The 27,927-nt window shown below is 43.1% G+C and overlaps 2 protein-coding genes across 2 annotated transcripts in view; both read left to right on the top strand.

Moving 5' to 3' along the window:
* LOC116505409 (NACHT, LRR and PYD domains-containing protein 3-like) overlaps window positions 1-279 on the top strand; it is a 69,168-nt gene extending 68,889 nt beyond the window's left edge. The window contains exon 9 of the mRNA XM_032212633.1: window positions 265-279. Within this exon, the coding sequence (XP_032068524.1) occupies window positions 265-279 (15 nt within the window). The remainder of the gene's footprint in view (window positions 1-264) is intronic.
* LOC116510913 (NACHT, LRR and PYD domains-containing protein 12-like) lies at window positions 43-21,369 on the top strand. Its single transcript, XM_032220555.1, has 5 exons — window positions 43-202; window positions 2,603-2,773; window positions 6,588-6,748; window positions 9,612-9,782; window positions 21,039-21,369. Exons 3-5 carry the CDS (start codon window positions 6,693-6,695, stop codon window positions 21,202-21,204), a joined length of 393 nt encoding a protein of 130 aa, XP_032076446.1. The 5' UTR covers window positions 43-202; window positions 2,603-2,773; window positions 6,588-6,692; the 3' UTR covers window positions 21,205-21,369.
* Window positions 21,370-27,927: the final 6,558 nt, after the last annotated feature.

The raw sequence follows: 27,927 nt of genomic DNA, 5'->3' as shown, positions 1-27,927 counted from the left end.
TTTTCAAGAAATAATTGTGATTATTTTTGACTGTAGACTTTCTGGAGTGATCCAGACTAAATCTTGGGGCAGGCATGTTGCAAATAGTCAGCAAAAACCAGAGATTGAGAGAATTACACTTGCACATCGACTACCCAGATGAACTATTGGAACTATTGTGTGATGTGCTCAAACATCCACAATGCACAATAGAGACATTAAGGTAAGTGACTATTTACTTACAATTTGATCTGCATCAGTGTCTTGTGCCTGTTAATATTTCAGAAAATGCGGTATTGAGTGTAGATTAATGAGAAATATGAATTACAACAACTATAGAATCAAGCTGCAACATAACAAAATTGACAAAGGTGAAGGGGTCTGAGTAATTTCTGAATGGGTCTAGGACCTTCAGGCTTCCACCCTTGGCCATCCCACCTTTGCCTCCAGCCCCCCCCCCCCCTCAGCCCATTCACAGCCAGCTTTCCTCCTCTGCTGGTCCTTTCCTGGTGATTCTCCCTGAGATTAATTTCAGGCACAGGCAACCAGAACAGCTCTGGAAATTAGATAAAAAGGTTTCATTGGGGTTGATTCAATAGTTCACAAGAATCTCACCTAACTGGCAAGCTTCCCTTGGGAGTGCCTGATATAGCCTAAGAAGTGTTTGATCTCTTCCCCCCCCCTTCAAAAGACTTTGAAGTGAGAATATTTCTTAACTCCCCCTTTAAGGGCCTCTTCCTTTCACCTGTAGAATCTATCACAGTTGTTGTTATTAACCAAAAATCATGGGTCATTGAGGACCCACCCAGTCCAAGCCATTCTGGGATCGGTCTTTGGTAAGAAAAAGGGATTGCCTCCAACTCCCTTCTCCTATTTCCCTTCCACCTCTGTTCTTTCTACTGTCCTGCACCCTGCCTTGTAGGTTGGGAAGCACACCCAGAACTGCCCAGTGTGCCCAGGAAGATTCAGCAATGCCAGCAAGCATTCCTTCCCACGGCTACTTTCTCTCCCAATTTCCTGCCCAATTCCTCTCCCAATCAATTTTTTCCTGTTTTTCACCAACACCTCATTGTGTTTCCATTTCTTTAAGACTCAACTTCTTACCAAACATTTCCTACATATGGCTAAAGCTGCCCCATCTTCAGAAAGGCATGTGAAGAGAGTGCAGTTTTAGGTGCTTAGGAAATGGGGAGGTTATTGGGGGATAAAACCAACAGAGAAGCCACTTTGCTCTGGGACTGCCTAAAAAAGCTCCCTGCTGAAATCTAGGAGGGATTTGAAACCATGGAGGATTTTCAGTCCCAGAATACAGAGAAAACTCTGCTCTGGGGCTAAAAGTTCTTTGAGGCTTTGATTTTAGGAGAGAGTTTTTTCAGTCACCTGCCAGAATCAGTGGGATTCCCTCTTGTCCAAACAGGATTGGGAACATGAATCATTTTCAGTGAGCCCCTAGAGATGATAGGGAAGCCATTGTCTCTGTAGGCTGGATGAAAAACCTCCAGGCCAAGTTCTCGTAATAGACAGAAATGATGGGTTCTGCACGGACTTTCTGGGGGAAGCTGGTGGGAAAAAAAGGAATTGGCAATAACAAGATTCTAAGACATTGGACAACTTTTTTGTTTAAGTGTTGCCAACTGTCCATATCACAATCACGTGACTAAGGAGGTGCTTCAATGACCATAACTGAAGGCATGAATCATAAGTCTGTCATTTAGCATCATCATAACATTCAGCAATCAGAAGACAAGAATGACTATCCCTGTAATTGTGTAGTTGGTGGTGCTGAATAATCAAAGAGACATTTTCAAATACAAACATTTATTTACTGTTTCTCAGTGGACATCATCACCCATATTGTGCTAGATTATTATTGTTTCTTTCCTACCAATATTTAACTGAACAACAAACATTTGTGCCAATAAAGATAGTATTTTTACCTTTCTCTTTACCAACAGTAAGATATTCCACCTAAAGAATTTCATTTTAGAAAATATACCGTATATTCCGCCTTATAAGGCAACTGGGCGTATAAGATGCCCCTACTTTCAGGTGCCCGCGAGCCAGCTGAAGGCCTCCTTGTTCCTGGGCTTTCGAGGTTTGAGCTCAGCGCCTTCCTTCTCCAGACTAAGCCATCTGAGTGCTCATCCATCGATGTGCCCAGGCGAGGAGCACCTAGGTTATAAATTGAAAGGCTGATGTCTGTGCTGGTAGCAGCTCGGTTTTTTTGCTTGGCAGCGTTCCTTTTCATTTGTTTTGGTATTTTGTTTCATCTGGCGCTATAAGACCATGATTTTTTGGGAAAAGAAACAAAACAAAAAAAAAAAACTGATTTTTGAAAAATTTTTTGACTTTAAAGTAATCTTATACGCCAGAAAACATAGTAATCCGTGAATAATCTTTCAATCAAAATATAATAAGTAAATATGTGAATTCTTACAAAACTATAATGTCAATATTTATTCCTTTCAGTTTGATGAACAGAAATATTTAAATTTGAGTAATATTTTGAAAATATATCCAAGAAAAAGCAGTTCAGTTGCCATAAATACATTCCCTTGAATTCCTATAAAAATACAATCCATAATTATTTTAAAGAAATAATTGTGATTATTTTGGACTGCAGAATTGGTAATGAGAAATTACCTGAATTTAAAGAACGGTGTGATGAAGAAGTATGCAGGAAAAAACAGAGATTGATAACGTTACACATGGAAATGGAAGTCAGTCCTTACCAAGAACTGAAACTATTGTTTCATGGGCTCAAACATACACATTGCACAATAGAGACATTAAAGTAAGTGACTATTTACTTTCAGTTTGATCTTCATAAGTGTCTTTGCCTGTTAACATTTTAGAAATATATCTAGAGAGTCAACTCAGTTGCCATAAGCATTAGTATTCTCTTCAGTTCCTATAAAATACATTGCATATTTGATATTCAAGAAATATTTTAATTTTTCATATTTTTTTCTGGTGGGGTTGGAATAGGGGACAGGTGGTAGGGCAGTGGCTTAGGGAAACTCTCTGAAATGTCCTAGAGTGGGCCCAACCAGAGCCCTGACTTGAACCCATAATGTGCCTCTCTGGAGGGGCCTGAAAGTGGCTGTCCTCTGGCGGTTGTCATCCAATCTGACTGAGCATGAGAGGATTTGCAAGGAAGAATGACAGAAATCCCCCAATCCAGGTGTGCAAAGCTTGGTTGCATCAAACCCAAAAGACTTGAGGCTGCAATTGCTGCAGAGATACTTCACAAAGTACTGAATGAAGAGTCTGGATACTTATGCCAATGGGATATTTCAGTTTTTTCTTTTTAATAAACTTACAGATATTTCTAGAAAAAATCTCTTTGTCATTGTACAGTATTGAGTGTAGATTAATGAGAAATAAATGAATTTCAACAACTATAGAATCAGGCTGCATCGTAACAAAATGACAAAAGTGAAGGAGGTCTGAGTAATTTCTGAATGGCTCTAGGACCTGTCAGGCTTCCACCCTTGCCATGCCTCCTTTGCCTCCAGCCACCCACCTCAGCCCATTCACAGCCAGCTTCTTCCTCTGCTGGTCCTTTCCTGGTGATTCTCCCTGAGATTAGTTTCAGGCACAGGCAACCAGAACAGCTCTGGAAATTAGATAAAAAGGTTTCTTTGTACTTGATTCAATAGTTCACAAGAATCTCACCTAACTGGCAAGCTTCCCTTGGGAGTGCCTGATATAGCCTAAGAGTGTTTGATCTCTCCCCCCACCCTTCAATAGATTTTGAAGTGAGAATATTTCTTAACTCCCCCTTTAAGGGCTTCCTTCCTTTCTACCTGTAGAATCTATCACAGTTGTTGTTGTTAACCAAAATCATGGGTCATTGAGTACCCTCCCAGTCCAAGCCATTCTGGGATCGGTCTTTGTAAGAAAAAGGGATTGCCTACAAATCCCTTCTCCTATTTCCCTTCCACCTCTGTTCTTTTTACTGTCCTGCAACCTTCCTTGTAGGTTGGCAAGCGCCCCAGAGCTGCACAGTGTGCCCAGGAAGATTCAGCAAGTGCAGCAAGCATTCGTTCCACGGCTACTTTCTCTCCCAATTTCCTGCCCAATTCCTCTCCCAATCAAATTTTTCCTATTTTGCACCAGGACCACCTCATTGTGTTTCTATTTTTTTAAGACCCAACTTCTTAGCAAACATTTCCAACATATGGCTAAAGCTTGCACCAGCTTCAGAAAGGCTTGTGAAGAGAGTGCAGCTTTTAGGTCCTTAGCACATGGGGAGGTTTATGGGGGATAAAACCAACAGAGAAGCCACTTTGCTCTGTGGCCCTGCTAAAAACTCCCGTTGAAATCCAGGAGGATTTTAAACCGTGGAGGATTTTTCAGTCCCAGAATACAGAGAAACTTCGCTCTGGGGCTAAAGTTCTTTGAGGCTTTGATTTTAGGAGAGAGTTTGTTTCAGTCACCTGCCCAGAATCAGGGAGAATCCCTCTTGTCTAAACAGGATTGGGAACGTAATTATTTCCAGTGAGCCCCTAGAGATGACAGGGAAGCCACTTGTCTCTGTAGGCTGGATGAAAAACCTCCATGCCAAGTTTTCGTAGTAGACAGAAGATGTGTGAATCTTGCTGCTGGGTTCTGATGGAATTTCTGGGGAAGCTTGGTGGGAAAAAATGGAATTGGCATAACAAGATTCTAAGACATTGGACAACTTTTTATGTGTTGCCATGTGCCCAGATCACAATCACATGACTAAGGAAGTGCTTCACTAGCCATAACTGAAGGCATAAGTCATAAGTCTGTTCATTTAGCATCACCATAACATTCAACAATCAAAAGACAAAAATGACTATCCTGTAATTGTGTACTTGGTGGTGCTGAATAAATCTAATAGACATTTCAAATACACACGTTTATTTACTGTTTCTCGTGGTCATCATCACCCATATTGTGTTAGATTATTATTGTTTCTTTCCTACCTAAATATTTAATGAACAACAAACATTTGTGCCAATGTAAGATAGTATTTTTACCTTCTCTTTACCCACGATATGATATTCCACCTAAAGAATTTCATTTTAGAAAATATACCGTATATTCCGCCTTATAAGGCAACTGGGCGTATAAGACGACCCCCTACTTTCAGGTGCCCGCGAGCCCAGCTGAAGGCCTCCGCGGTGCCGGGCTTTCATGGTTTGAGCTCAGCGCTTCCTCCTCCCGACTAAGCCCGTCCGAGTGCGCATCATCCACAGCCCAGGCGAGGAGCACCTAGGTTATCAATTGAAAGGCTGGTGTCTGCGCTGGTGGCAGCGCGGTTTTTTGCTTGGCAGCGTTCCTTTTTCTTTTGTTTTGGTTTTTGCTTTATCCACGCTTATAAGAAGACCACGATTTCTTAATAATTTTTGGGGGTTTTAAAAAGTCATCTTATATGACAGAAAATACAGTAATCTGTGAATAATCTTTCAATCAATATTGTAATAAGTGAATATGTGAATTTCTTACAAAACTACAATATATCAATATTTTCTTCCTTTCACTTTGATGAACACAAATATTTCAAATTGCGTAATATTTGAAAATATATCCAAGGAAAAGCTTGGATAACAAGCTTGTTCTCAATCCGGATAAGACCGAGTGGCCATTGTGTTTCCCTCCTACTATTGGCCAAGTTTTCCATCTCTCAGGCTGGGGGGTCAAACAGTACGCCCCTCAGACAGGGTTCGCAATTTGGGAGTCCTCCTGGACCCACAGCTGACTTTTGAACACACTTGTCGGCTGTGACCAGTGGGGCATTGCCCAGGTTCTCCTGGTGCACCAGTTGCGTCCCTACCTGAACCGGGAGGCCCTCACAACAGTCACTCGTGCCCTTGTGACCTCTAGACTGGACTACTGCAACGTGCTCTACATGGGGCAGCCCTTGAAGAGCATTCGGAGACTTCAGCTTGTCCAGAATGCAGCCGCTGCGAAGCGATCGTGGGTGCACCTCGGTTCACCCACGTAACACCTATCCTCCGCGAGCTGCACTGGCTGCTATTGGTCTTCGGATACGCTTCAAGGCGCTAGTCATCACTTATAAAGCCCTTCATGGTATTGGACCTGGGTACTTGAGAGACCGCCTGCTGCCAATCACCTCCACTAGACCGATTAGATCCCACAGATTAGGCCTCCTCCGAATTCCATCCGCCAGCCAGTGTCGACTGGCGACTACCGGAGGAGAGCCTTCTCTGTGGCTGCTCCGACCCTTTGGAACGAACTCCCCATGGAGATTCGAACCCTCACCACCTCCAGGCCTTCTGCAAAGCCGTTAAAACCTGGCTGTTCCGACAGGCCTGGGGCTAAAGAGCTGTTGCCCCCGTCTTGAATGGTATGACTGTTGTGTGTTTTAAATTATGTTATGTTATGTTTCGTTTTTATTTTTTTTTTATTTTTTGTCTGTACCTCCCCTTCCCTGATTTGATTTGTTAGCCACCCCGAGTCCCCTTTGGGGGAAAAGGGCAGCATATAAATATAATAAAATGAAATGAATGAAATGAAAAAGCAGTTCAATCGCCATTAATACATTCCCTTGAATTCCTATAAAAACAATCCGTAATTATTTTTCAAGAAATAATTGTGACTATTTTGAACTGCAGCCTTGACCTGATTAAATCTTTGAGCCTGCATATTGCAGAAGTATTCAGGACAAACAGAGATTGAGAGAGTTATCGTTGTACAACTGTGCCGATTTTGAAATAGCAATGGAATCATTGTGCGATGGACTCCAACATCCACAATGCCCAATAGAGACATTAAGGTAAGTGACTATTTACTTTCAGTTTGATCTGCATAAGTGTCTTTTGCCTGTTAATATTTTAGAAATATATCTAGAGAGTCAATTCAGTTTCCTTACACGGTCCTATTCTCTTCAGTTGCTATAAATACATTGCATACTTAATATTCAAGAATTGTATTTTTCATATTTGTTTCTGGTGGGTTGGAACAGGGGACAGGTGGTAGGGAATTGGCTTATGCAAAACTCTCTGAATGTCCTAGAGTGGCCCAACCAGAGCCCTGATTTGAACCCTAATGTGCCTCTCTGGAGGGGCCTGAAAATGGCTGTCCTTTGGCGGTCGTCATCCAACCTGACTGAGCATGAGAGGATTTCCAAGGAAGAATGACAGAAAATCCCCCAATCCAGGTGTGCAAAGCTTGTTGCATCAAACCCAAAACACTTGAGGCTGCAATTGCTGCCAAAGATGCTTCAACAAAGTTCTGAATGAAGAGTCTGGATACTTATGCCAATGGGATATTTCAGTTTTTTTCTTTTTAATAAATTTACATATATTTCTAAAAAAAAACTCTTTGTCATTTTGCGGTATTGAGTGTAGATTAATGAGAAATAAATGAATTCAACAACTATAGAATCAGGCTGCATCGTAACAAAATTGACAAAAGTAAAGGAGGTCTGAGTAATTCCTGAATGGGTCTAGGACCTTCAGGCTTCCACCCTTGGCCATGCCTCCTTTGCCTCCAGCCACCCACCTCAGCCCATTCACAGCCAGCTTTCTTCCTCTGCTGGTCGTTTCCTGGTGATTCTCCCTGAGATTAATTTTAGGCACAGGCAACCAGAACAGCTCTGAAAATTAGATAAAAAGGTTGCTTTTGGTTAATTCAATAGTTCACAAGAATCTCACCTAACTGCCAAGCTTCCCTTGCCTGATATAGCCTAAGAAGTATTTGATCTCTCCCCCCACCCTTCAATAGACTTTAAAGTGAGAATATTTCTTAACTCCCCCTTTGAGGGCCTCTTTCCTTTCACCTGTAGAATCTATCACAGTTGTTGTTGTTAACCAAAAATCATGGGTCATTGAGTCCCCACCCAGTCCAAGATATTCTGGGATCGGTCTTTGGTAAGAAAGCGGGATTACCTCCAACTCCCTTCTCCTATGTCCCTTCCACCTCTGTTCTTTTTACTGTCCTGCACCCTGTCTTGTAGGTTGGCAAGCAGACCCAGAACTGCCCAGTGTGCCAGGAAGATTCAGCAAATGCCAGCAAGCATTCGTTCCCACAGCTACTTTCTCTCCCAATTTTCTGCCCAATTCATTTCCCAATCAAATTTTTCCTATTTTGCACCAAACACCTCATTGTGTTTCTATTTTTTTAAGACCCAACTTCTTAGCAAACATTTCCTACATATGGCTAAAGCTGCACCATCTTCAGAAAGGCTTGTGAAGAGAGTGGAGTTTTAGGTCCTTAGCAAATGGGGAGGTGAATGGGGGATAAAACCAACAGAGAAGCCACTTTGCTCTGGGGACCGGCTTAAAAAGCTCCCTGCTGAAATCTAGGAGGGATTTTAAACCATGGAGGATTTTCAGTCCCAGAATACAGACAAAACTTCTGCTCTGAGGCTAAAAGTTCTTCGAGGCTTGGATTTTACCAGAGAGTTTTTTCAGTCACCTGCCAGAATCAGGAGGATTCCCTCTTGTCCAAACAGGATTGGGAACAGGAATCATTTTCAGTGAGCCCCTAGAGATGACAGGGAAGCCACTTGTCTCTGTAGGCTGGATGAAAAACCTCCAGGCCAAGTTCTCATGGGAGACAGAAATGATGTGTGACTTCCTGCTGGGTTCTGCATGGACTTTCTGGGGAAGCTGGTGGTAAAAATGGAATTGGCAATAACAAGATTCTAAGACATTGGACAACTTTTTATAAGTGTTGCCATGTGGCCAGATCACAATCACATGACTTAGCGAAGTGCTTCAATGGCCATAACTGAAGGTATGAGTCATAAATCTGTTCATTAGCATCATCATAATATTCAACAATCAGAAGACAAGAATGACTATCCCTGTAATGTGTAGTTGGTGGTTCTGAATAAATCAAATAGACATTTTCAAATTCACACATTTATTTACTGTTTCTCAGTGGACATTATCAACCACATTGTGCTAGATTTATTATTGTTTCTTTCCTACCTAAATATTTAACTGAACAACAAACATATGTGCCATATTTTTACCTTTCTCTTTACCCATGATACGATATTCCAGCTAAAGTATTTCATTTTATAAAATATACCGTATATTTCGCCTTATAAGGCAACTGAGTGTATAAGACGACCACCTACTTTCAGATGTCCGCAAGCCAGCTGAAGGCCTCCGCGGTGCTGGGCTTTCATGATTTGAGCTCAGCGCCTTCCTCCTCCAGACTAAGCCATCCGAGTGCTCATCCATCCACATGCCCATGCGAGGACCAACTAGGTTATAAATTGAAAAGCTGGTGTCTGCGTTGGTGGCAGCACGTTTTTTTGCTTGGTGGCATTCCTTTTTCTTTTGTTTTGGTTTTTTTGCTTTATCTGGTGTATAAGAAGACCTCCGATTTTTGAAATAATTTTTTGGGTTTAAAAAGTCATTTTATACTCCAGAAAATACAGTAACCTGTGAATAATCTTTCAATCAAAAGTGTAATAAGTGAATATGTGAATTTCTTACAAAACTACAATATGTCAATATTTATTCTTTTCAGTTTGATGAAGAGAAATATTCCAAATTGAGTAATATTTTGAAAATATATCGAAGGAAAAGCAGTTGTTGCCATAAATACATTCACTTGAATTCCTATAAAAAACAATCCGTAATTATTTTTCAAGAAATAATTGTGATTATTTTGGACTGCAGACTTTCTGGAGATATCTGGACTGAATCTTGCAGCAGGGACCTTGCAGAAGTATTCAGGACAAACCAGAGATTGAGAGAGTTGCACATCTACATCGACGACATGGATGGGGAATCACTGGAACTATTTTGGGATGAGTTCAGATATGAACAATGCCCAATAAAGACATTTATGTAAGTGACTATTTACTTTCAGTTTGATCTCCATCAGTGTCTTTTGCCTGATAGTATTTTAGAAATATATCTAGAGAGTCAATTCAGTTGCCATACACAGTCCTATTCTCTTCAGTTCCTATAAAATACATTGCATACTTAATATTCAAGAAATTGTAATTTTTCATATTTGTTTCTGGTGGGTTGGAACAGGGGACAGGTGGTAGGGCAGTGGATTAGGGAAAACTCTCTGAATGTCCTAGAGTGGCCCAACCAGAGCCCTGACTTGAACCCTAATGTGCCTCTCTGGAGGGGCCTGAAAGTGGCTGTCCTCTGGCGGTTGTCATCCAATCTGACTGAGTATGAGAGGATTTGCAAGGAAGAATGACAGAAATCCCCCAATCCAGGTGTGCAAAGCTTGTTGCATCAAACCCAAAAAGACTTGAGGCTGCAATTGCTGCCAGAGATACTTCAACAAAGTACTGAATGAAGAGTCTGGATACTTATGCCAATGGGATATTTCAGTTTTTTCTTTTTAATAAACTTACAGATATTTCTAGAAAAAAATCTCTTTGTCATTGTACAGTATTGAGTGTAGATTAATGAGAAATAAATGAATTTCAACAACTATAGAATCAGGCTGCATCTACCACAGTTGTTATTGTTAATCAAAAATCATGGGTCATTGAGTACCCACCTAGTCCAAGCCATTCTGGGATCGGTCTTTGGTAAGAAAAACGGATTACCTCCAACTCCCTTCTCCGATTTCCCTTCCACCTCTGTTCTTTTTACTGTCCTGCACCCTGCCTTGTAGGTTAGCAAGCAGCCCCTGAACTGCACAGTGTGCCCAGGAAGATTCAGCAAGTGCCAGCAAGCATTTGTTCCCACAGCTACTTTCTCTCCCAATTTCCTGCCCAATTCCTCTCCCAATCAAAATTTTCCTATTTTGCACCAAACACCCCATTGTGTTTCTACTTTTTTAAGACCCAACTTCTTAGCAAACATTTCTCACATATGGCTAAGCTGCACCATCTTCAGAAAGGCTTGTGAAGAGAGTGCAGTTTTAGGTGCTTAGCAAATGGGGAGGTTAATGGGGGATTAAAACCAACAGAGAAGCCACGTTGCTCTGGGGACTGACTAAAAAACTCCCTGCTGAAATCCAGGAGGTATTTTAAACCATGGAGGATTTTCAGTCCCAGAATACAGACAAAACTTCTGCTCTGGGGCTAAAAGTTCTTTGAGGCTTTGATTTTAGCAGAGAGTTTTTTCAGTCACCTGCCAGAATCAGGGGGATTCCCTCTTGTCCAAACAGCCCCTAGAGCCCCTAGAGATGACAGACACATTCTCGTGGTAGACAGAAATGACCAGGAAGAGCCAATGTGTTTCTGGGCCTCCGACCCTTCCTCTTTGGCTCTGCCCCTTTGCTGAAGCACCATTTATCCCAGGTGTTTCACTCCATTGTACAAAAACCAGCCAGCCAATTAGATGGCAAGTGGCAATAATGGGCCTGGGAAGGGTTGCCAAACACTGCCTGCATACAGCTCCTAGTGGGGCTGGGAGGGGGAAGGAGGCAAATGCCGTCTGTGCATTGCTCCTGGGAGACTAGAGGGGAAGCAGTGAATCAACAGTAAACATGGCTGATGGTGGTGGTGGAGGGTTAGAATGATGTGTTGCACAATTGGAGGGCAGCTGAACTGCCTGTTCAGGGTTAAGCCAGAGTCCAGACGCAGAGGAAATGGCAGTGAGAGGTCAAATCGGAAAGCCCCCGCCCACTGCTGCCTGCCCATTTCCCACAGTGGCTTCTCATTTTCACCACTACCACCACCACCATTACCTCTGCACCTGGACTCTGGCCTGATGCTGAACAGGCAGTTTGGCTGCTCCCCCACTGTGCACCCCTCCCCATAACACAAGGAGTAATGTGCAGGCAGCATTTGCCTGCTTTCCCCTACCAGCATCAGCATCAGCACCAGGCATACAGGCAGCGTTTGCCTGCTTCTCCATCGCACCACTAGCACGAGCTGCATGCAGGTAGGGTTTGCCTCCCTTCCCCCCTTGCTCTTTCCTGTAATCTGTCAACAATTGCATCCCCCTCTGAGCCCTCTTGGTCACCTTCCCAGGGCCATCGTTGCCACCTGCCACCTGATTGGCTGGTGGCTTTTTGTCCCATGGAACGAAACACCCGGGGCAAACGGTGTCTCGGTAAATGGGCCAAGCGGAGGGGCAAGGCGTGGAGGGCCAGAGAAAATCGCAGGGGGAGGGCCAGCTGAATAGAAAAGCTGGCTGTGAATGGGCTGAGGCGGGTTGCTTGAGGTGAACTGGGTGCAGCCCAGGGTGGGAGCCTAAAGGTCTCGATCCATTCTAAATGCACTGTATGATCACATTCCCTTCAGTTCCGATAAAATACATTGCATGATGGATTCTCAAGAAATACTTGTAATTTTTCAAACTCATGTCTGCAGGCTTGGTGGAGAGATCTGGACAATATCCTGTAGCAGGCCTCTTGCAGAAGTATTCAAGGCAGACCAGAGATTGAGAGAGTTAGAGCTCTCCTTCAAAAGCCCTGATGGCAAAACAATGAAACTATTGTCCGATGAGCTCAAAAAACCAGGGTGTACAGTAAAGAATCTAAATTAAGAAATGCATATGCCAGGGATGACAAACCTTTTTTGCCTCGGGTGCCAAAAGCACCTGTGCGCATGCTATCCCACCCAATATTTTAATGCCCCCCCCCCACCTCTGCCGACTGCACATTTTTGCACAAGGCTTCCCTGCCATTCCCTGCTCTGGCTGCTTCCCCTTGGCTAACACCCAGCGAGGGGAGAAGTTGCTCTGCCACAAACAGGCAGAGACAGGGGGGAGGGGGTGCTTGAGAGTGCTCCTGCATCAAAAAACCTTCTTTTATCATTCTCCTGTGTAAGGGTGGGTCCTTTTTACTCCATCCGGTGTGAGCCTGGTTGCTAAATCCCCCACCCTGCCTTATCAAAGAGGATCCTGGGCACTACATTCAATAGGGAAATGAGGAAGGGAGCTGGCGGCACGAGGGAAAGACAAGCCGCAAGAAAAGAAGAAAAGCAGCTTTTTTCCCTCATGGTGGCTGTTCTGTTGCCCTTTTCTCCATTTCAGCACCACGCCATGGAGCCTGCCCCACCCACCATCACCAAGGCCCTCGCTTCCCCCAAGCATTTCTTTGCCTACCTGATTTCCAGCTCCATCACGTTTCTTGCTGTCGTGTGCAGGGAAACAAAGTTTGTGGAACTAAAAAAAAACTTAAATCAATCAATTTTTTAAAGATCTGCACAATTCCTTTGTGTATGGAGTGTGTATGGGGTGATTGTTTGATGAATGAACCCACCTAATTTTAATTATCTTTATTATTATACTATTGTATTTTTATATGTTTTTAATGGACTACAGTGGTGTATGTATGAGAGCGTGACTGAGAGTGCAGCTGAGAGGACTGAGGGCGTGGCCTGGTGCCTCCCCCACTGAGTGCATAAGCAGAAGTCCTAGAATGAGTGATAGATGTGGCCTGCTGGGAAGAGTGTGGGCCATGGGAGGGGGAGGGGGGTCTTCGGGGATGGGGGCGGGCCGGAGCATCCCAGTCATGATGGGGAGGGGTAGGCACGACGGGGGCTACTGGGCTAGCCATCACCGGGGAAGGAGGGCTCGCTACGTCACAGCGATCCCTCGTTCCGGCCCTGTAAGCTCAACTCAAGGACTAGGTGGCAAGAGAAGCCAGGGCCCTGGTCTCATGTTGCTGTTGCTAAATGCCAGGTCTGTGATTCATAAAGCTCCCCTCGTCTGGGACTTAATACTTGACGAGGGGGCAGACCTGGCATGTATTACTGAAACCTAGTTGGGCCATGGGGGAGGAGTCCCCCTCTCCGAAATGTGCCTGGAAGGGTTTCAGGTGCTCCACCAACCACAACACCAGAAAAAGGGTTGGGGGAGTAGCAATTATTATCCGGGGATCATTAGCTCCTCGCAGGAGCCCTGCTCTGGAGATTGTGGGGTGTGAGTCCCTTTTGAAGTTGGACCTAGGGGTTCAAGTGGGCTTGTTTCTGACGTACCTACCTCCTAGCTGCGTCACAACAGCCCTGCCTCCGCTCCTGGAGTCAGTAGCCGGGTTGGCGGTTGAGTTCCCCAGACTGTTAGTACTGGGGGACTTCAACCTGCCGTCCCTAGGCAAACACTCTGATGGGGCCCAGGAGTTCATGGCTTCCATTACAGCCATGGACTTGACCCAGGTAATTCAGGGTCCGACTCATAGAGCGGGACACACACTCGACCTAGTGTTTCTCTCGGGGCAGTGGAGATGTGATCTTGAGTTAAGGGGAGTAGACATCTCACCCTTGTCATGGTCAGATCACTCCCTGTTGAGGCTTGATTTTCGGAAGTTAATCCCCCACTGCAGGGAGGTGGAACCGATTAAGTGGTTCCGCCCCAGGCACCTGATGGACCCGTTGGGATTTCAGAAGGAGCTTGAGGCGATACCTGACTCTCTTGCCCACAATCCGACAGAGCCCTTGGTCACGGCCTTGAATACAGCGGCGACTGACGCCCTAGATCGGATTGCGCCTTTGCGGCCTCTCCGCGGCAGTGGATCCAGGAGGGCACCTTGGTTTACTGAGGAACTCCAGGAGATGAAGCACCAAAAGAAACACCTAGAGCGACGTTGGAGGGCTAGCAACTCCGAATCTGACCGAACACTCCTAAGAGCCTTTATTAGGATTTATTTAGTGGCGATACGGGCGGCAAATGTGCACATTTTTCCGCTCTTATTGCGTCCGTAGAATCTCGTCCAGCCGCCCTATTTAGGGTGACCTGTTCCCTCCTGAAAGGGGGAGGGAACGGGGGATGCCTTACAGGGACGAGCTGAGGAATTTGCTCAGTTTCTGTCGGACAAAATCGCTCAGATTCGGACAGATCTGGACTCCATTTGGACAGAACCAGCAGAGGTGCCAAGGGTCTTGTTCAGTCTTTCTGGAATGAGTTCCAGTTTGTCACTCTTGATGAAGTGGACAAGGCCATGGGAGTGATGAGTGCCTCCACCTGTTTATTGGATCCGTGCCCCTCCTGGCTGGTTTCGACCAGCAGGGAGGTAACACGAGGCTGGCTCCAGAGAATTACGAACGCCTCCTTGCAGGAGGGATCTTTTCCACAACCTCTGAAGGAGGCAGTGGTGAGACTCCTCAAGAAGCCTTCTCTGGACCCAGCTATTTTTAAAAACTATCGTCCAGTCTCCAACCTCCCTTTTTTAGGGAAGGTTGTTGAGAAGGTGGTGGCCCTCCAACTCCGATGGACCTTGGATGAAGCAGATTATCTAGACCCTTTTCAGTCTGGTTCCAGGCCTGGTTACTGCACCGAAACTGCTTTGGTCGCACTGACCGATGATCTCTGGTGGGCCAGGGATAGAGGACATTCCTCTATCCTTGTGCTCCTTGACCTCTCAGTGGCCTTCGATACCATCGACCATGGTATAGAGCCGAGGTGGCGCAGTGGTTAAATGCAGCACTGCAGGCTACTTCAGCTGACTGCAGTTCTGCAGTTTGGCTGTTCAAATCTCACCGGCTCAGGGTTGACTCAGCCTTCCATCCTTCTGAGGTGGGTAAAATGAGGACCCGGATTGTTGTTGGGGGCGATATGCTGACTCTGTAAATGCTTAGAGAGGGCTGAAAGCCCTATGAAGCGGTATATAAGTCTAACTGCTATTGCTATTGCTATCCTTCTGCGACGGCTGGAAGAGGTGGGAGTGGGAGGCACTGTTTTACAGTGGTTCTCCTCTTACCTCTCCGACAGGTCGCAGTCGGTGTTGGTCGGAGGACAGAGGTCAACTCCTAGGCCCCTCAATTATGGGGTGCTGCAGGGGTCAGTCTTGTCCCCCCTCCTATTTAATATCTACATGAAGCCACTGGGTGAGATCATTCGCCGGCACGGGAATCTTTTTTTAATATTTTTCATTTCTGTAAGCCGCCCGGAGTCCTCCGGGATTGGGCGGCCTATACATTCAATAAATGAAATGAAATGAATTCCAACTTCGGGGGGGGGGGGGGTGTCTTGCAAAGTCGGAATTGATTGAATGGTTTTTTTTTCCCTGTCCAAAATGGCACGAAACGTGATAGAAAATGCGATGGAGGGAAAATCAGGTAGGCAAAGAAACGCTTGGGGGAAACGGGGACACTGAAATGCAGAAAAGGGCAACAGAGCAGCCACTATGAGGGAAAAAAGCCACTTTTTTTCTTTCCTTGCTGCTTGTCTTTCCCTCGTACCAGCAGCTCCCTTCCTCATTTCCCTATGGAGTGCAGCGCCCAGGCAGGATCCTTTTTGGTAGCACTGAGGGGAGGGGGGAGAGAGAGCAGCCAGCATGAGGAGCCTCATTTAGCTATCTTTCCATTATCATGTTAAGATATATTAGTTGGAAAAAATTCAAACAGAATAAATTCTTCAGAGTGTTTCGTTTCTATTTCAAATCCAAAACCAAGTTTAGAGTTTATCTTTGAGTGGGTTTGTCATGTCTTTGCTTTCTCCTTTCTGTCCAAAATTGTTTCGAATAAATAACTTTTAGGGTGTGTGTGTGGTGTTTCAACCCTCCATTTTTCATTTATTTATTTGTTTGTTTGTTTGTTTGTTTATTTATTTATTTTTGAAAAAATCCTGATCTGACCATCAATATTAATTATGTTCTCAAGATTTCTTTGCCTTTTCCAGATTTGATTTATGGCTGTGGGTTAGATAAATTTTCTTACCGGTCCTTCATCTCTTCCGCACCCTCCTGTTCCTTTTGCTTTGACAAGAAGTCAGCATCTTATCAGCCATATTGCAGACTGCCGCCCCGACTCCGATTCATAAGGCCAATCTCTGACCTGCGAGGGACCTATTGCCTCCCTCTGGGTCTGATGAGATGCTGCCCTCTTCACCCCCTCCAGGGGGGGTGGAGGTCTGATCCAAAAGGATCTCGGAATTGGTTTGTCAGACAGGGTTCATGTGAGGCTCTTGAGAGCCCACACACCCCACGTCTGTCCAGCTGAAGAACTTCCTGTTGACTCCCTATTCTATTCTATTCTATTCTATTCTATTGCCCCCTAACAGTAAGGAATTCACTCATTGTGTGACCCTTTAAAAACAACACTTTTAAGATCCATGAAGAAAGGTCTGGATATTTTTATGTTTTGGGTTCCCTTTCTCTGGTACACAAACATGCACCTATATCTCATTTTAGTTCTGAAAGTCAGGGAAAAGGAGGACTACATCCTCCAATATTTCTTCACATTCACATGTGAGGTAGGTTGGGCTGAAAGTCACCAAGTGAGGTGCCGTGATTTTAGATAGCTTAGGAATTGGATTTCTCTGGTATCAATCAAATGAATTAGCCACTGTACCTCAGTCTTTGCCCATCGTGTTTCCTTTTTCAATTGCTTCCTAAAGCTAAGACTCTAAAGCTAAGTCTAAGCCAGCACATCTTCAGCCAACAGAGTTTAGGTGAACCAGTCTTTCCCTAGCCCAGTGGCTCTCAACCTGTGGGTCGGGACTCCTTTGGGGGTCAAATGACCCTTTCACAGGGGTCGCCTAAGACCATCGGAAAACACATATTTTCAATGGTCTTAGGAACCGAGACACCAATTTTATGGTTGGGAGTCACCACAACATGAGAAACTGTATTAAAGGGTCATGGCATTGTGGAGGTTGAGAACCACTGCCCTAGCCCTTCAGATGTCATGGGATCCTGTTTCTCTGTATAGTATCTCCTACAGCTTCCTATACTTCAATAAAGAAGCCAGCAGGGATTCTAAACTTTTTTCAGGTGAGAACAACAATGTAAAACATTGTACTAAAGTTAAATTAAATTTAATTTAAATATCATCAGCAAATTATGCCACATGGAAAAAGAGAAGGACGTCATAGTCAAGACATGGCCCAAATGTTGGGATATGGCAAGGAGGAAAAGGGAAGAAGAAACTGAATGGATGGAGTCCTTCTGTAATTATTACATTGGACATTTAATGCCAGATCCCAAGCAAATCTGAAATTTATTCAAATTGAGAAGGTCTCCTTTCATTCACTCTAGGAACTGCCAAACTGTTCATGCTGCTGCATTTTGGACTAGTTGCAGCTTCCGGTCACTCTTCAAGGGTAGCTCCATGTGGGGTCCATTGCAGTAGTCTGCCTGAGAGTTGACCAGGGCATGAGAGACTGAAAGGAAACAGAACCAAAATTATAGCCATAAATCATACCAAATAGCAGCTGAGAATCCTCACAGCCTCCCGTAGGCTATATAACCATAAGAAAGGAGCACCCATCCATTAGGGCACCAGAATGGCAAAGCCAAATTTTCCATGCCTCGTGAAAGGCCAGCAGAATTGCGGTAAGCCTGATCTTGAGGGCGATGGTGCTCCAGAGTTAAGTGGGCTACGCATCTTAGAGGATGCTATTTTTTTTAACTATAAAGGATTCTAATTTAAATCAAATTAAGTTTAATATTTTACCCCTGGCCTTTTGAACTATAGCTTTCTTGTTAATGATAGTTTATTTGCACATTCTGTGTATTTTTTTTAATCTGATTATTTAACAGAAACTTGTTAGGAACTCAGGTTCTTACTGATCTTTAAAACTTTATTTTAAGGAGAAATAAAATCCATAATTCTTAAACTATTGTGACAACTTATGTTATGAATTAATACCTTCAGATCATTGTCAAAATTGTCATATTAATAACATCCTTTCTGTCCTTGAGTCCTTCTGGCCTGTTAGGCATTTTCTGAATATTGATCGTATTCTCTTTTGGAGTGACAGCAAACCTATATCCCAAATAACCCAAATGACAAATCAGTGGGACAATTGAAGATAGTTCATTGACGCATCTATGCCCATTTTCAAAAGCAGCATAATAAATGCTCACAGACATCATGGATGGGTTGCAAGGAGCATTTGAGGTGTTTCTTTTCACTGCCCTTTGGGCCACTTTGCCTAACCTTTGACCTTTCCTTTGGGGTAAAAGGAGAAACAGGAAAATTCTTTTCAGGTTCAGGTTTGCTCCAGGATAATTCAAGTGGTGCAAGGGAATGGCAGCGCTAGCAGGAATTGTCTACAGCCAGCAAAGTTTGAAAGTTCTTGTGAAATAAACAAAATGGTATACAAGTAAAAAAAAAATCTGTTCCCTGTCCCCCAAAGTAATTAATAAGTGCAGAAAACACAGTTTTACAAAATTCATTGTTGGCTAAATCCAAAAATCTATAAAGTGCTCATTTAAGAGAACAAGCTGCACATATTTGACAGAAGCTGGTTGTTTTGAAGCCATTGTTCTGACTGCCAGTCATTCAAAAGATAACTAAACAAGTGTTTAAAAACTAGTGTAAGAGTTCTTCCAAAAGGACAGACCAACTCTGCCCCTGAGAAGCTCACATGATGCCTAACCAACGCTTTGCAGAGCACCAGTCAGGCAATGCTCAGGGAAAGGCCTCTGCAGGAACTAGAGGTTTTCCCTGTCCTGCAGTCCAAAGGCCACTAGGGGGCGGATGGTACCTAGGCAATCTCAAGAGGCCAGATAAGACCTGGGCAGCAGCATCACCAAGTTCATCCATGAGATACAGCAGATCTTCCCTATGACAAGGTTTGTTTCAGGGGCAGAAGAAAAATATTACTATGAAGCTACAAAAGATGAATGTAGGCTTGTAAGGTCAGTGAGCTGTGGATGAAACATGCCATGAAAATATGGCCTTTAGAAATGGGTTAAGAGTCATTTTGAGGGGATGTGAAGAGGATTTCAAAGCGTCAAACATGGGTGACTTTTGGGGCATTGACAGCAAGCTGAGATTTTATCAAAATGTTGAAATGTGTCTCATGTCTTTTAAGTTCTTGCAGGTGACAATATGATGCATATATTGTCATTTTCTTCCTTCACTACCATCTCTCTCCCTTCAATGGCCACGTTGTCTTCTATTTTAATATGATTAGGATAAAATCAACTTGCTCTTTCATCTACGATCAGGTTAACACTGGTGTTTTCCCCTTAAAAGTATCTAATGGAGGCCTTTTCTGAAATGCAATAAGAGCTCCTAATCCAGATCCACTCTGGAAAACAGAATGACTCAACTTCTGTTGGGGGGGGGGGGCATTCGTTGGGTACTTGTTTCCTCCTGAGTTTGCTGGCAGAGCCCCTTATTAACATTTAACAAGAAATAGCTATTCAAACTAACTGTAATTTCTAGCCTCCCAGATAAATTCTGCTTACCTCATGACAACCCCCTGCGTCTTCTTGGTTTATCCTTTGGGATTTACCCATTGGGATCTTTAAACATGTTTTAACTCTTGATTTTTCCCATTGGATATTCATTTGAGACAATGTGATTTTGATAGTTCTTTGTCCCCTGATTGCTTTGCAAGTAATTAATATTTTAAAAACCCAATTATTAGATTTTCTCATTCTTTTTCTAAAACAATACAATTAGTTAGTGTATACCGAATGAGATTGATCCATTATGGTATTAGCGAATTCTTACTGTAATTACTTGTCTTGTCCTATAGGGTCAATAGGTGACACTACAGAATTAGTTTCATTTTGTCAAATTCTTACTAACAATATATAATATGTAGTTCCAGAATAGTGTCCATTTTTAATATCACTATTCCGTTTATTTCAAATATGATAATTGACATAGAGATCCCTCTCATGCTACTGTTTTCTTTTATATTATTTTAATCTTCCTGATTTCCTTTTAAAAAGTCTCTCCTATATCAACTATTTTTGGAAGTCTTCAAGATAAAACTTCTCTTAACTCAAAATTGGCCTTTAGATCAATCCACCAAAGACTCCCCTACTCACTGCAGCACTTACAGTTCGTCCATTATTGACCCCCAGTCACATCTTGGACAGGTGACGAAATCATGAAAGTGAGCTTCTCATGGAGAATCGAGCTATATAAATTAAAGAGGGGGAAGGGCATTGCTTAGATTCTAAGATGAAATGAAAATATGAAAAAGCTGTTTGCCTAGTTATTTTTTTTTGGGGGGGGGGAATATTAAGATGAAGATGAATTTGAGAAACACTGGGATACCAAGGATAACACACACACACACACACACACACACACACACACCAGTTAAATTGTAGTGATAGCAAATCTTCCCAAAGAGACTGGAAATCAAACTTTTGGATCAGACAAAACAACCTGGAATGAGTGAAAACAAATCACCCTTGAAATTATCGAGGATGAATCAGATTCTAATATCATTGTTAGGGATTTTTGCTGGAAGATTAATGTATTTTTTTAATTATAGGTGGGATGAAGAATACGTTATACAGAATGGAACATGGAATGTAAGACTTGTTCACAATTATGTAAATAGAATCCGGAGAACAGAGAAGAGACGCAGGCTCAGAGTCCTTGAAAAACTTGCAGAAGCAGAGAACCGACTCCTTTCAGAACCTCTGAAGCCCGAATGAGCTGCCACAGGTAGCACACGGAGCCATATTTGCTGCCAAGGAATCCTTCGGCAGCCCTCAGTTCTGGGGCACATGTGCACGCTGGCCAGCTGATTTTTGGCCTTCTGGAGGGTCAGGGGGAGGCCGGTTTTGCCCTCCCGAGGCTTCAGCAAAGCCTCCAGAGCCTAGAGAGGGCGAAAAACAGGCCCAATGGCTCAACTAGAAGTTTGGGAACGAACTTCTGGTTGGCCCATTGGGCCTGTCTCTTGCCCTCCCCAGGCTCTGGAGGCTTGGCTGAAGCCTGGGGAGGGTGGAAAAGAGCCCTACAGGCAAACTGGAAGTTTGGGAACAATGAAGTGTTTTTCGTCCTTCCCAGGCTTCAGGAAAGCTTCCAGAGCCTAGAGAAGGCAAAAAACAGGTCCAACGGGAACTTCTTGTTGGCCCGCTTGGGCTTTTTTTCACCCTCCCCAGGCTCCAGAGGCTTTCCTGAAGCCTAGGGAGGGCAAAAATGGCCTCCCCCCCCACCAGAGGGCTGGGGGGGGCATTTTCATTTTTTAAAAGAATTTTTATTTTTAGTCAAATATATACAAACAAAACATAAAATATAAAACCATCTTCCAATTACATATAGTGTGTTGCAGTGGTGGGTTTCAAAAAAATTTCGAACCTACTCTATGGGTGTGGCCTCTTTTGTGGGAGTGGCTTGCCGGCCATGTGACTTGGTGGGCTTGCTGGCCATGTGTTCTCTCTCTCTCTCTCTTTCCTTCCTTTTCTGTCTGTCCCTTTTTCCTTTTTTTCTTTCATCTCTCTCTCACTTTTTCTTTCGTTTTTTCTTTATTTCTTTCTTCCTTTCTTTCTCTTTCTCTGTGTGTGAGTCTCTCTCTCTCTCTCTGTGTGTGTGTGTGTATGTGTGTGTGTATGTGTGTGTGTGTCAGTGGTGGGTTTTAAAAAAATTTGGAACCTCTTCTGTAGCTGTGGCCTGCTTTCTGGTGGACCTCTTCCAACCGGTTCGGTAGATTTGATGAACCGGTTCTACCAAACTGGTGTGAACTGGTAGGAACCCATCTCTGGTGTGTTGGTTGATTACAAAACCAGAGGTGTCAGCCTCTGTTTTGCTGCTTGCTTTTCAGCTGCCATTGAAACGGGAAGGGTGGGCATGGTATTTGGGAGAGGGAAATATTCTGTACAGGAGGACTGTTAATTGGGAGTTATTCTCACCATTCGTTTGCCCATGTGGAAAGGAGGGGAGTTTCCTGTCAAGGCCAACTGTCTGGCATACCAACTTGATCATGATTTTTGAAGATGTCTGAGCGCGCTTTTGCTCAGATCCAGCTTTGCTTAGCTTCTATTTACTTATAATCAGGAAAAGTACTCTTAATTCTGCAAAATGGAGTTGAGTGGTTTCTTTCTTGGTTACTAAGTGAAGTAGCATCTGACACCTTTGTGCATCCCCTCCATAGTGCTTATTTACAATTCATATAAAATGTCATATTATCAATCTAATATATATGTTTACATTATTGTCATTATTCATCATTTATTTGACTATAACTATTATTCATTTTATACAAGATATTATAAATTTTGAATTAATTTATATTATAACAATTCATTACATCATCCTGAAGCCATCCAGTAGTAGTACATCCTTATATTGTATTCGGTATCATTCTATTATCCTTGTACTATAAAAGGCTCTAGCATATTTCATTTCCATATTTTTTGTGTAACCATTGATAAAATAAATCCTATATCTTATAAAATTGTTTATCTTCTTGTTCTCTAATTTCAAATGTCAATTTGCTCATTTCAGCACATTCCATTATTTTCTAAGTAACTTCCTCCTGCATTGGTGTTTTTTCATTTTCCCAATTTTTAGCAAATACAATTCTAGCCACTGTTAACACATTTACAATCAAATATTTCAATTCTCTGCTGTATAAAATCCCCAATAAAATATCTCTGGTTTAAAGTCTATATGTTTTTCTATCATTTTTTCCAACCATGTGTGGATTTTAGTCCAGTATCTTTTTGCTTCTGTGCACGTCTACCACATATGGTAATATGAGCCCGGTATCTGATGACATTTCCAACATTTTTTGGATTTATTCCTAAACATTCTTGCTATTCTCGTCGGCGGTAAGTGCCACCTATAAAACATCTTATACAAATTTTCTTTATATGCTATTGACATTGTCATTTTGTTATTTTGAGACCAAAATTTTTGCCATTTCTCTAAATCAATCCCATATCCAAAACTTTTCCAGATTTTTTTGTTTTTGACAAATCTTACATGTACCTCTCTGGGCAAGTTGTTTCTCATTGCATATCTTGTATATACTCTAAAAGTCTCATCCATTCCACCTAGAATATATTCCTTACTCATTTTTGCAGCCGCTGAGAGAATGTCTGCGATGATCTCTGCTAAATTCTCTCCTTTCTCCTCCAATGTTCTGGAGTCTTAGATAGAATTCGGAACTTTCCGTCTCCCACAATACGTTGACTCCTTCCTGGTTTTTTTATCAAATGTTGTCAGCCTATAATCCATCTCCTCCACTTTTTTCTCTGTTATCTCTGTCTTTTCTTCCACCTTCTGCAGCCTTTGTTTATTTTCCCCCATCATTTCCTTGACTTCTTTCAATTTGTCTCCGACTTTCTCTTCTACTCTGTTTGTACACTCCTTGATATACGCATGTATGTCTTGCAACATATTTTTAGCTCCAATATAGCTTTATCTTGTTGTGTTCCTGTGCCTGCTGGTTTCTGGGTCACTGAACCAGGCGTGATAGCTGTTGCAGATGCATAAGATGTTGTTTTCTTCATCTTAATATTTGGATCTGACATTGTTGTATTTAATTTGTAATCCAATTTTGTAATCCAAAAAATAGGTTAGTAAATTAATTGTAGTCCTGGAGTTGCCCACACTGGCCCAAGCACCAGCCTCCAATAAACTGACCCCTGTTCTTGGGCCTCGTCTTCAGGTTCTTGCTACCTTAATCCAATCGCTCCTCCCCCCCCCAAAAAAAATGGGGAAGAAAAAAACCCCACAAAATTAATTCCATGATGGTAATCAACACCTCATTGCAAGAGGTTAAAAAAAAAGATAAAAAGATAAAAGTTGGGTAGGTAAAACATAACCCAAAGTAGCCAAATAAACAAATTATTATCTTACACAGACGCTGTCCACGTTGATTCCCGTGCTTTGTCTGGCCTTCCAGCTGAGATAGCTCATGTTGGCTACCTTTCTTGCTTTGGGTCCAAGGGCAAAAGCAGGCGTTTTAGGGGAATTGCTGGTTCCCCAACCACACTCACTTGCGCCCCCCCCCTCTTCACTGTCTCTCCAAGACAGCTATAGTGGGGTTACAGGTCACCCCTCCCCCGATACAGCAGGAATCTAATGGTTCTTCAGAGAGCCCTCCGGAGAACACATCCTGTTGCTGGAATTCAGGCCACACACCCCAATATATGAGGCTTCTTTTGTGGAACAGTGGAGCTCTCATCAATATTCCTTGGTTAAGCTATAGTAGTTCAGGGAACGTTCAAACTTACAATGGCGCTGAATGAGGGGTATTTACAAAGTGTCCTTGTAATTGCAGCCATTGTAACATTCCTGCAGATACATGATCATGATTCAGATGCTCAATTCACAATTATGACATTGCAGCATCCCATGGTCACATGATCACCCTTGGTAACCCTCACTACTGCCTTCCAGAAAACAAAGTCAATGGGAAAGCCAGCTGGAGGTCGCAAGTGCTGATCACATGACCAGGAGATGCTGCAAACACATAGTATTCACTTAATAACGGTAACTGGGATGGCCAAAGCGACCATATTGCAGTGCAGTCACGTCTTACGACTGCATTGCTTACTGACAGTTTTCCGTCCCAATGCTGCTATGTGAGGATTACATACATTAAACTATGGTGATATGTCTTGATATCCAAAATAATCTCATATTTGAGTAATAAATGTGGCTGAAAATTGAATTCAACAAAGAATAGACTACAATGCTATTCATGGATTACTGTTTGTAGGACATTCAAAATAATCTCATATAATGCTCTCACTTGCTCTTTCTGGCTTAAGAAATATATTTTCTTCTCTTATCACATACTCCCTCCCCAGACACAGACATACATGAGAGGCTGGGCAGTGAAGCACCCCTCGATGTGAGTGACATCGAGTTGGTGACAGCCACCCAGTCACATGACCACCCAGCCAGTCATTAGGCAGAGAACCGGTTGTTAAATTATTGGAATCCCACCAGTGGATGGACTGTAATCTAAATCCTTGCTGGCAGATTGTAGGAGCAACTGGCTGGAAAACAGGTCTGTTCAAGAAATTTGAAGACAACCTGGATTCGCAGGCTTAGAACTGGCAGATTCAATGATTGAACTGGATTTCCTTAAAGAAGATGGACTTACCATACCCGATTGGTAAATAGCTATGCTGTCTGAGGAATTTTGGGGGTTGAAGTCCACAAGTTTTAAAGTTGCCAAAGTTGGAGATTCCTGCAAAAGTCTTCCTCCAGGCTTTAAAACAGAAGAGAACTGCTGGCAGCTCATGGGGGGAGCAGGCTGGGATAGCCTCTTGTGTGACCACAGTCCCACATGTTCCAAGGCCATGAAAATCCAGCTGCTCTATTAGTTTCTGTTGAATGGTCTTCCTTCTTGAAGCCACATAGTTGGGGAGAATAGTTGCCTGTGGTTATTCCTTCAAGGAAGTCCAGAATTGGGAACCAAATCATGAGTACTGAGATTACTTTTATTGGAGGGATATGATAATCTTGCAATTCTGGATGTGCTTCTCTTCCCATGCTTTTATCTTACAGAGAACTAGGAAAGATTCGGTCTGAAAACCCTCAAATTACTTTTCTGCTATGGATGATTTTTTCCCTGACTATTGATTTGCCTGTCACTCTTCCTCAAGCTTACTCTCACAGCCCATTATACCTACGGGCCTCATTTAGCAACCACAAAACCTATTTGCATTTTTGTAGGTGCACACAGCAAAAATAAGAGCTTAGAGGAATAAAGTTGCCGCTGTGTCTTCCTCCTAGCTGTACTGGAGAATGGAAAGATACAGGCCTGGCTGCCACCCTGCAAGTGCAAGCCTCCCTAAGCTTATCCCATTTCCCAAGAGTGAATTCCCAAATATTACTGAACCAAAGCTCACCTCCACCATGGTCACTATAGTACACTCAAACATCAGGAATGCTGCAAGCTATTGCCAAGAACCCATCATATCAAGCTTTTTACAGGTTAAGCCAGAGCAACCAGATGCAAACAAAATTTTCTTGGATAACTTTGGTTACAGTTATGGTTTGGGTGTCATCATGTGGTTGCTTTGTTGACTTTCAAAGGCTAAAAGTAGATGGAAGTGATGCCTCCCAAATGCCTTTAAATAGCCCCCTGGTTGCTGTTCACAGGCGGCTTCTCTCACTGCTGAGCTCCTCTTGCAGACACTGCCCCGTTATTTGGAAAGAAGGGGCTAGATGGGATTCCTGACCTAAACCGATCCTGAAATCAACAGATCGCCTTCTGTGCCCCAAAAAGCTCCTGCCTCATTCCAAACATTCACAACCACCACAGATGTGCGAGTCCATACAGGAAAAAGGCCACAGCAGGTAAAAGAGGGCCAGTGTCACAAAATCCAACACAAGGAGTTTGACCTCCCTCAGTACTGCTCCATTAGGCAGGAAGTCAGAGAAAATAGGATTGAGGAGCAACTTCAGGAGGAAGGAACATCTGTGTGTTTACAATACACGTTTCTCTTGAGACTGACTGAAGTTCAGATGAAATATCTGGCTTAATTATTTGGGAGCATTCTCCCTTATGATTGTATTTTAATGGTTGAATGACATTATTGATGGGAATTTCTAGAGAATTCAATTTGCACATTTTGAGTTTGTTTACTTTGGACTCAAGATAGAGGCTATCCAAATATGGATTTCCCTCCCTCCCCCAAAGATATTACCAGAATGAAAAATGCCTCAGTATAGGTTTTGACTCCCACTAGGCACGAATTAGGATTAGATTCCAGCCTAATCACCACAGAACTGATATTGAAAAGCAGAGCTTTCACGAGAGCGAGGAAACATTTCAGGCATTTCATGAGCTTTAGACCCTCATTTCAGAAACTGAATGTGATAAATGTCTGGATCACAAGGAAAAATAAATTGGAAATATTGGAAAACCACAAGAAGGCCTTTCACAAACACATTACCAAAGAAATGGAAATAGTTTATACAATACCAGTTATTTCCAAAGTCATCTATTGTGGTAATTTGGCTAGCAAAATAATATGGTACTTTATAATTTTGATGAGTTGTAAAAAGAGAATACATACAGCTAGTTTTCAACTTACGACTACTGTGTTTACCTGAAAATACAACATCCTCATAATACAGCCATGCCACATTTTTGGTGGGCAAAAATATAAGCCCCCCCCCGTATATAAGCCCCCTGGACAGCCCCCTATCTCCGTCCAGGCAGAGCGCCGCTCACCAACCTAGTAGTATCCCAATGGTGCCAAGTCGCAGGAACCCGGGGGGAGGCAAAGGTGATCGCGTTGCTTGGTGACTTCGGGATACCACTAGGTTGGTGAACAGCGCTGTGCCTAGCTGAAGCCGGGCGACTGCTCTTTTGCAAGGGGCTCCCAAAGAGCCAGGCACAGCCTCATAGACGAATGGCTGTGTTGTGCTGTCGCAGCAGTGCAACACAACAGCCATGAAGCGACCAT

This window comes from Thamnophis elegans, chromosome 1 (assembly GCF_009769535.1).
Source record: "Thamnophis elegans isolate rThaEle1 chromosome 1, rThaEle1.pri, whole genome shotgun sequence".
NCBI lineage: Eukaryota > Metazoa > Chordata > Lepidosauria > Squamata > Colubridae > Thamnophis > Thamnophis elegans.
This window is presented reverse-complemented; position numbering and strand designations above follow the sequence as displayed.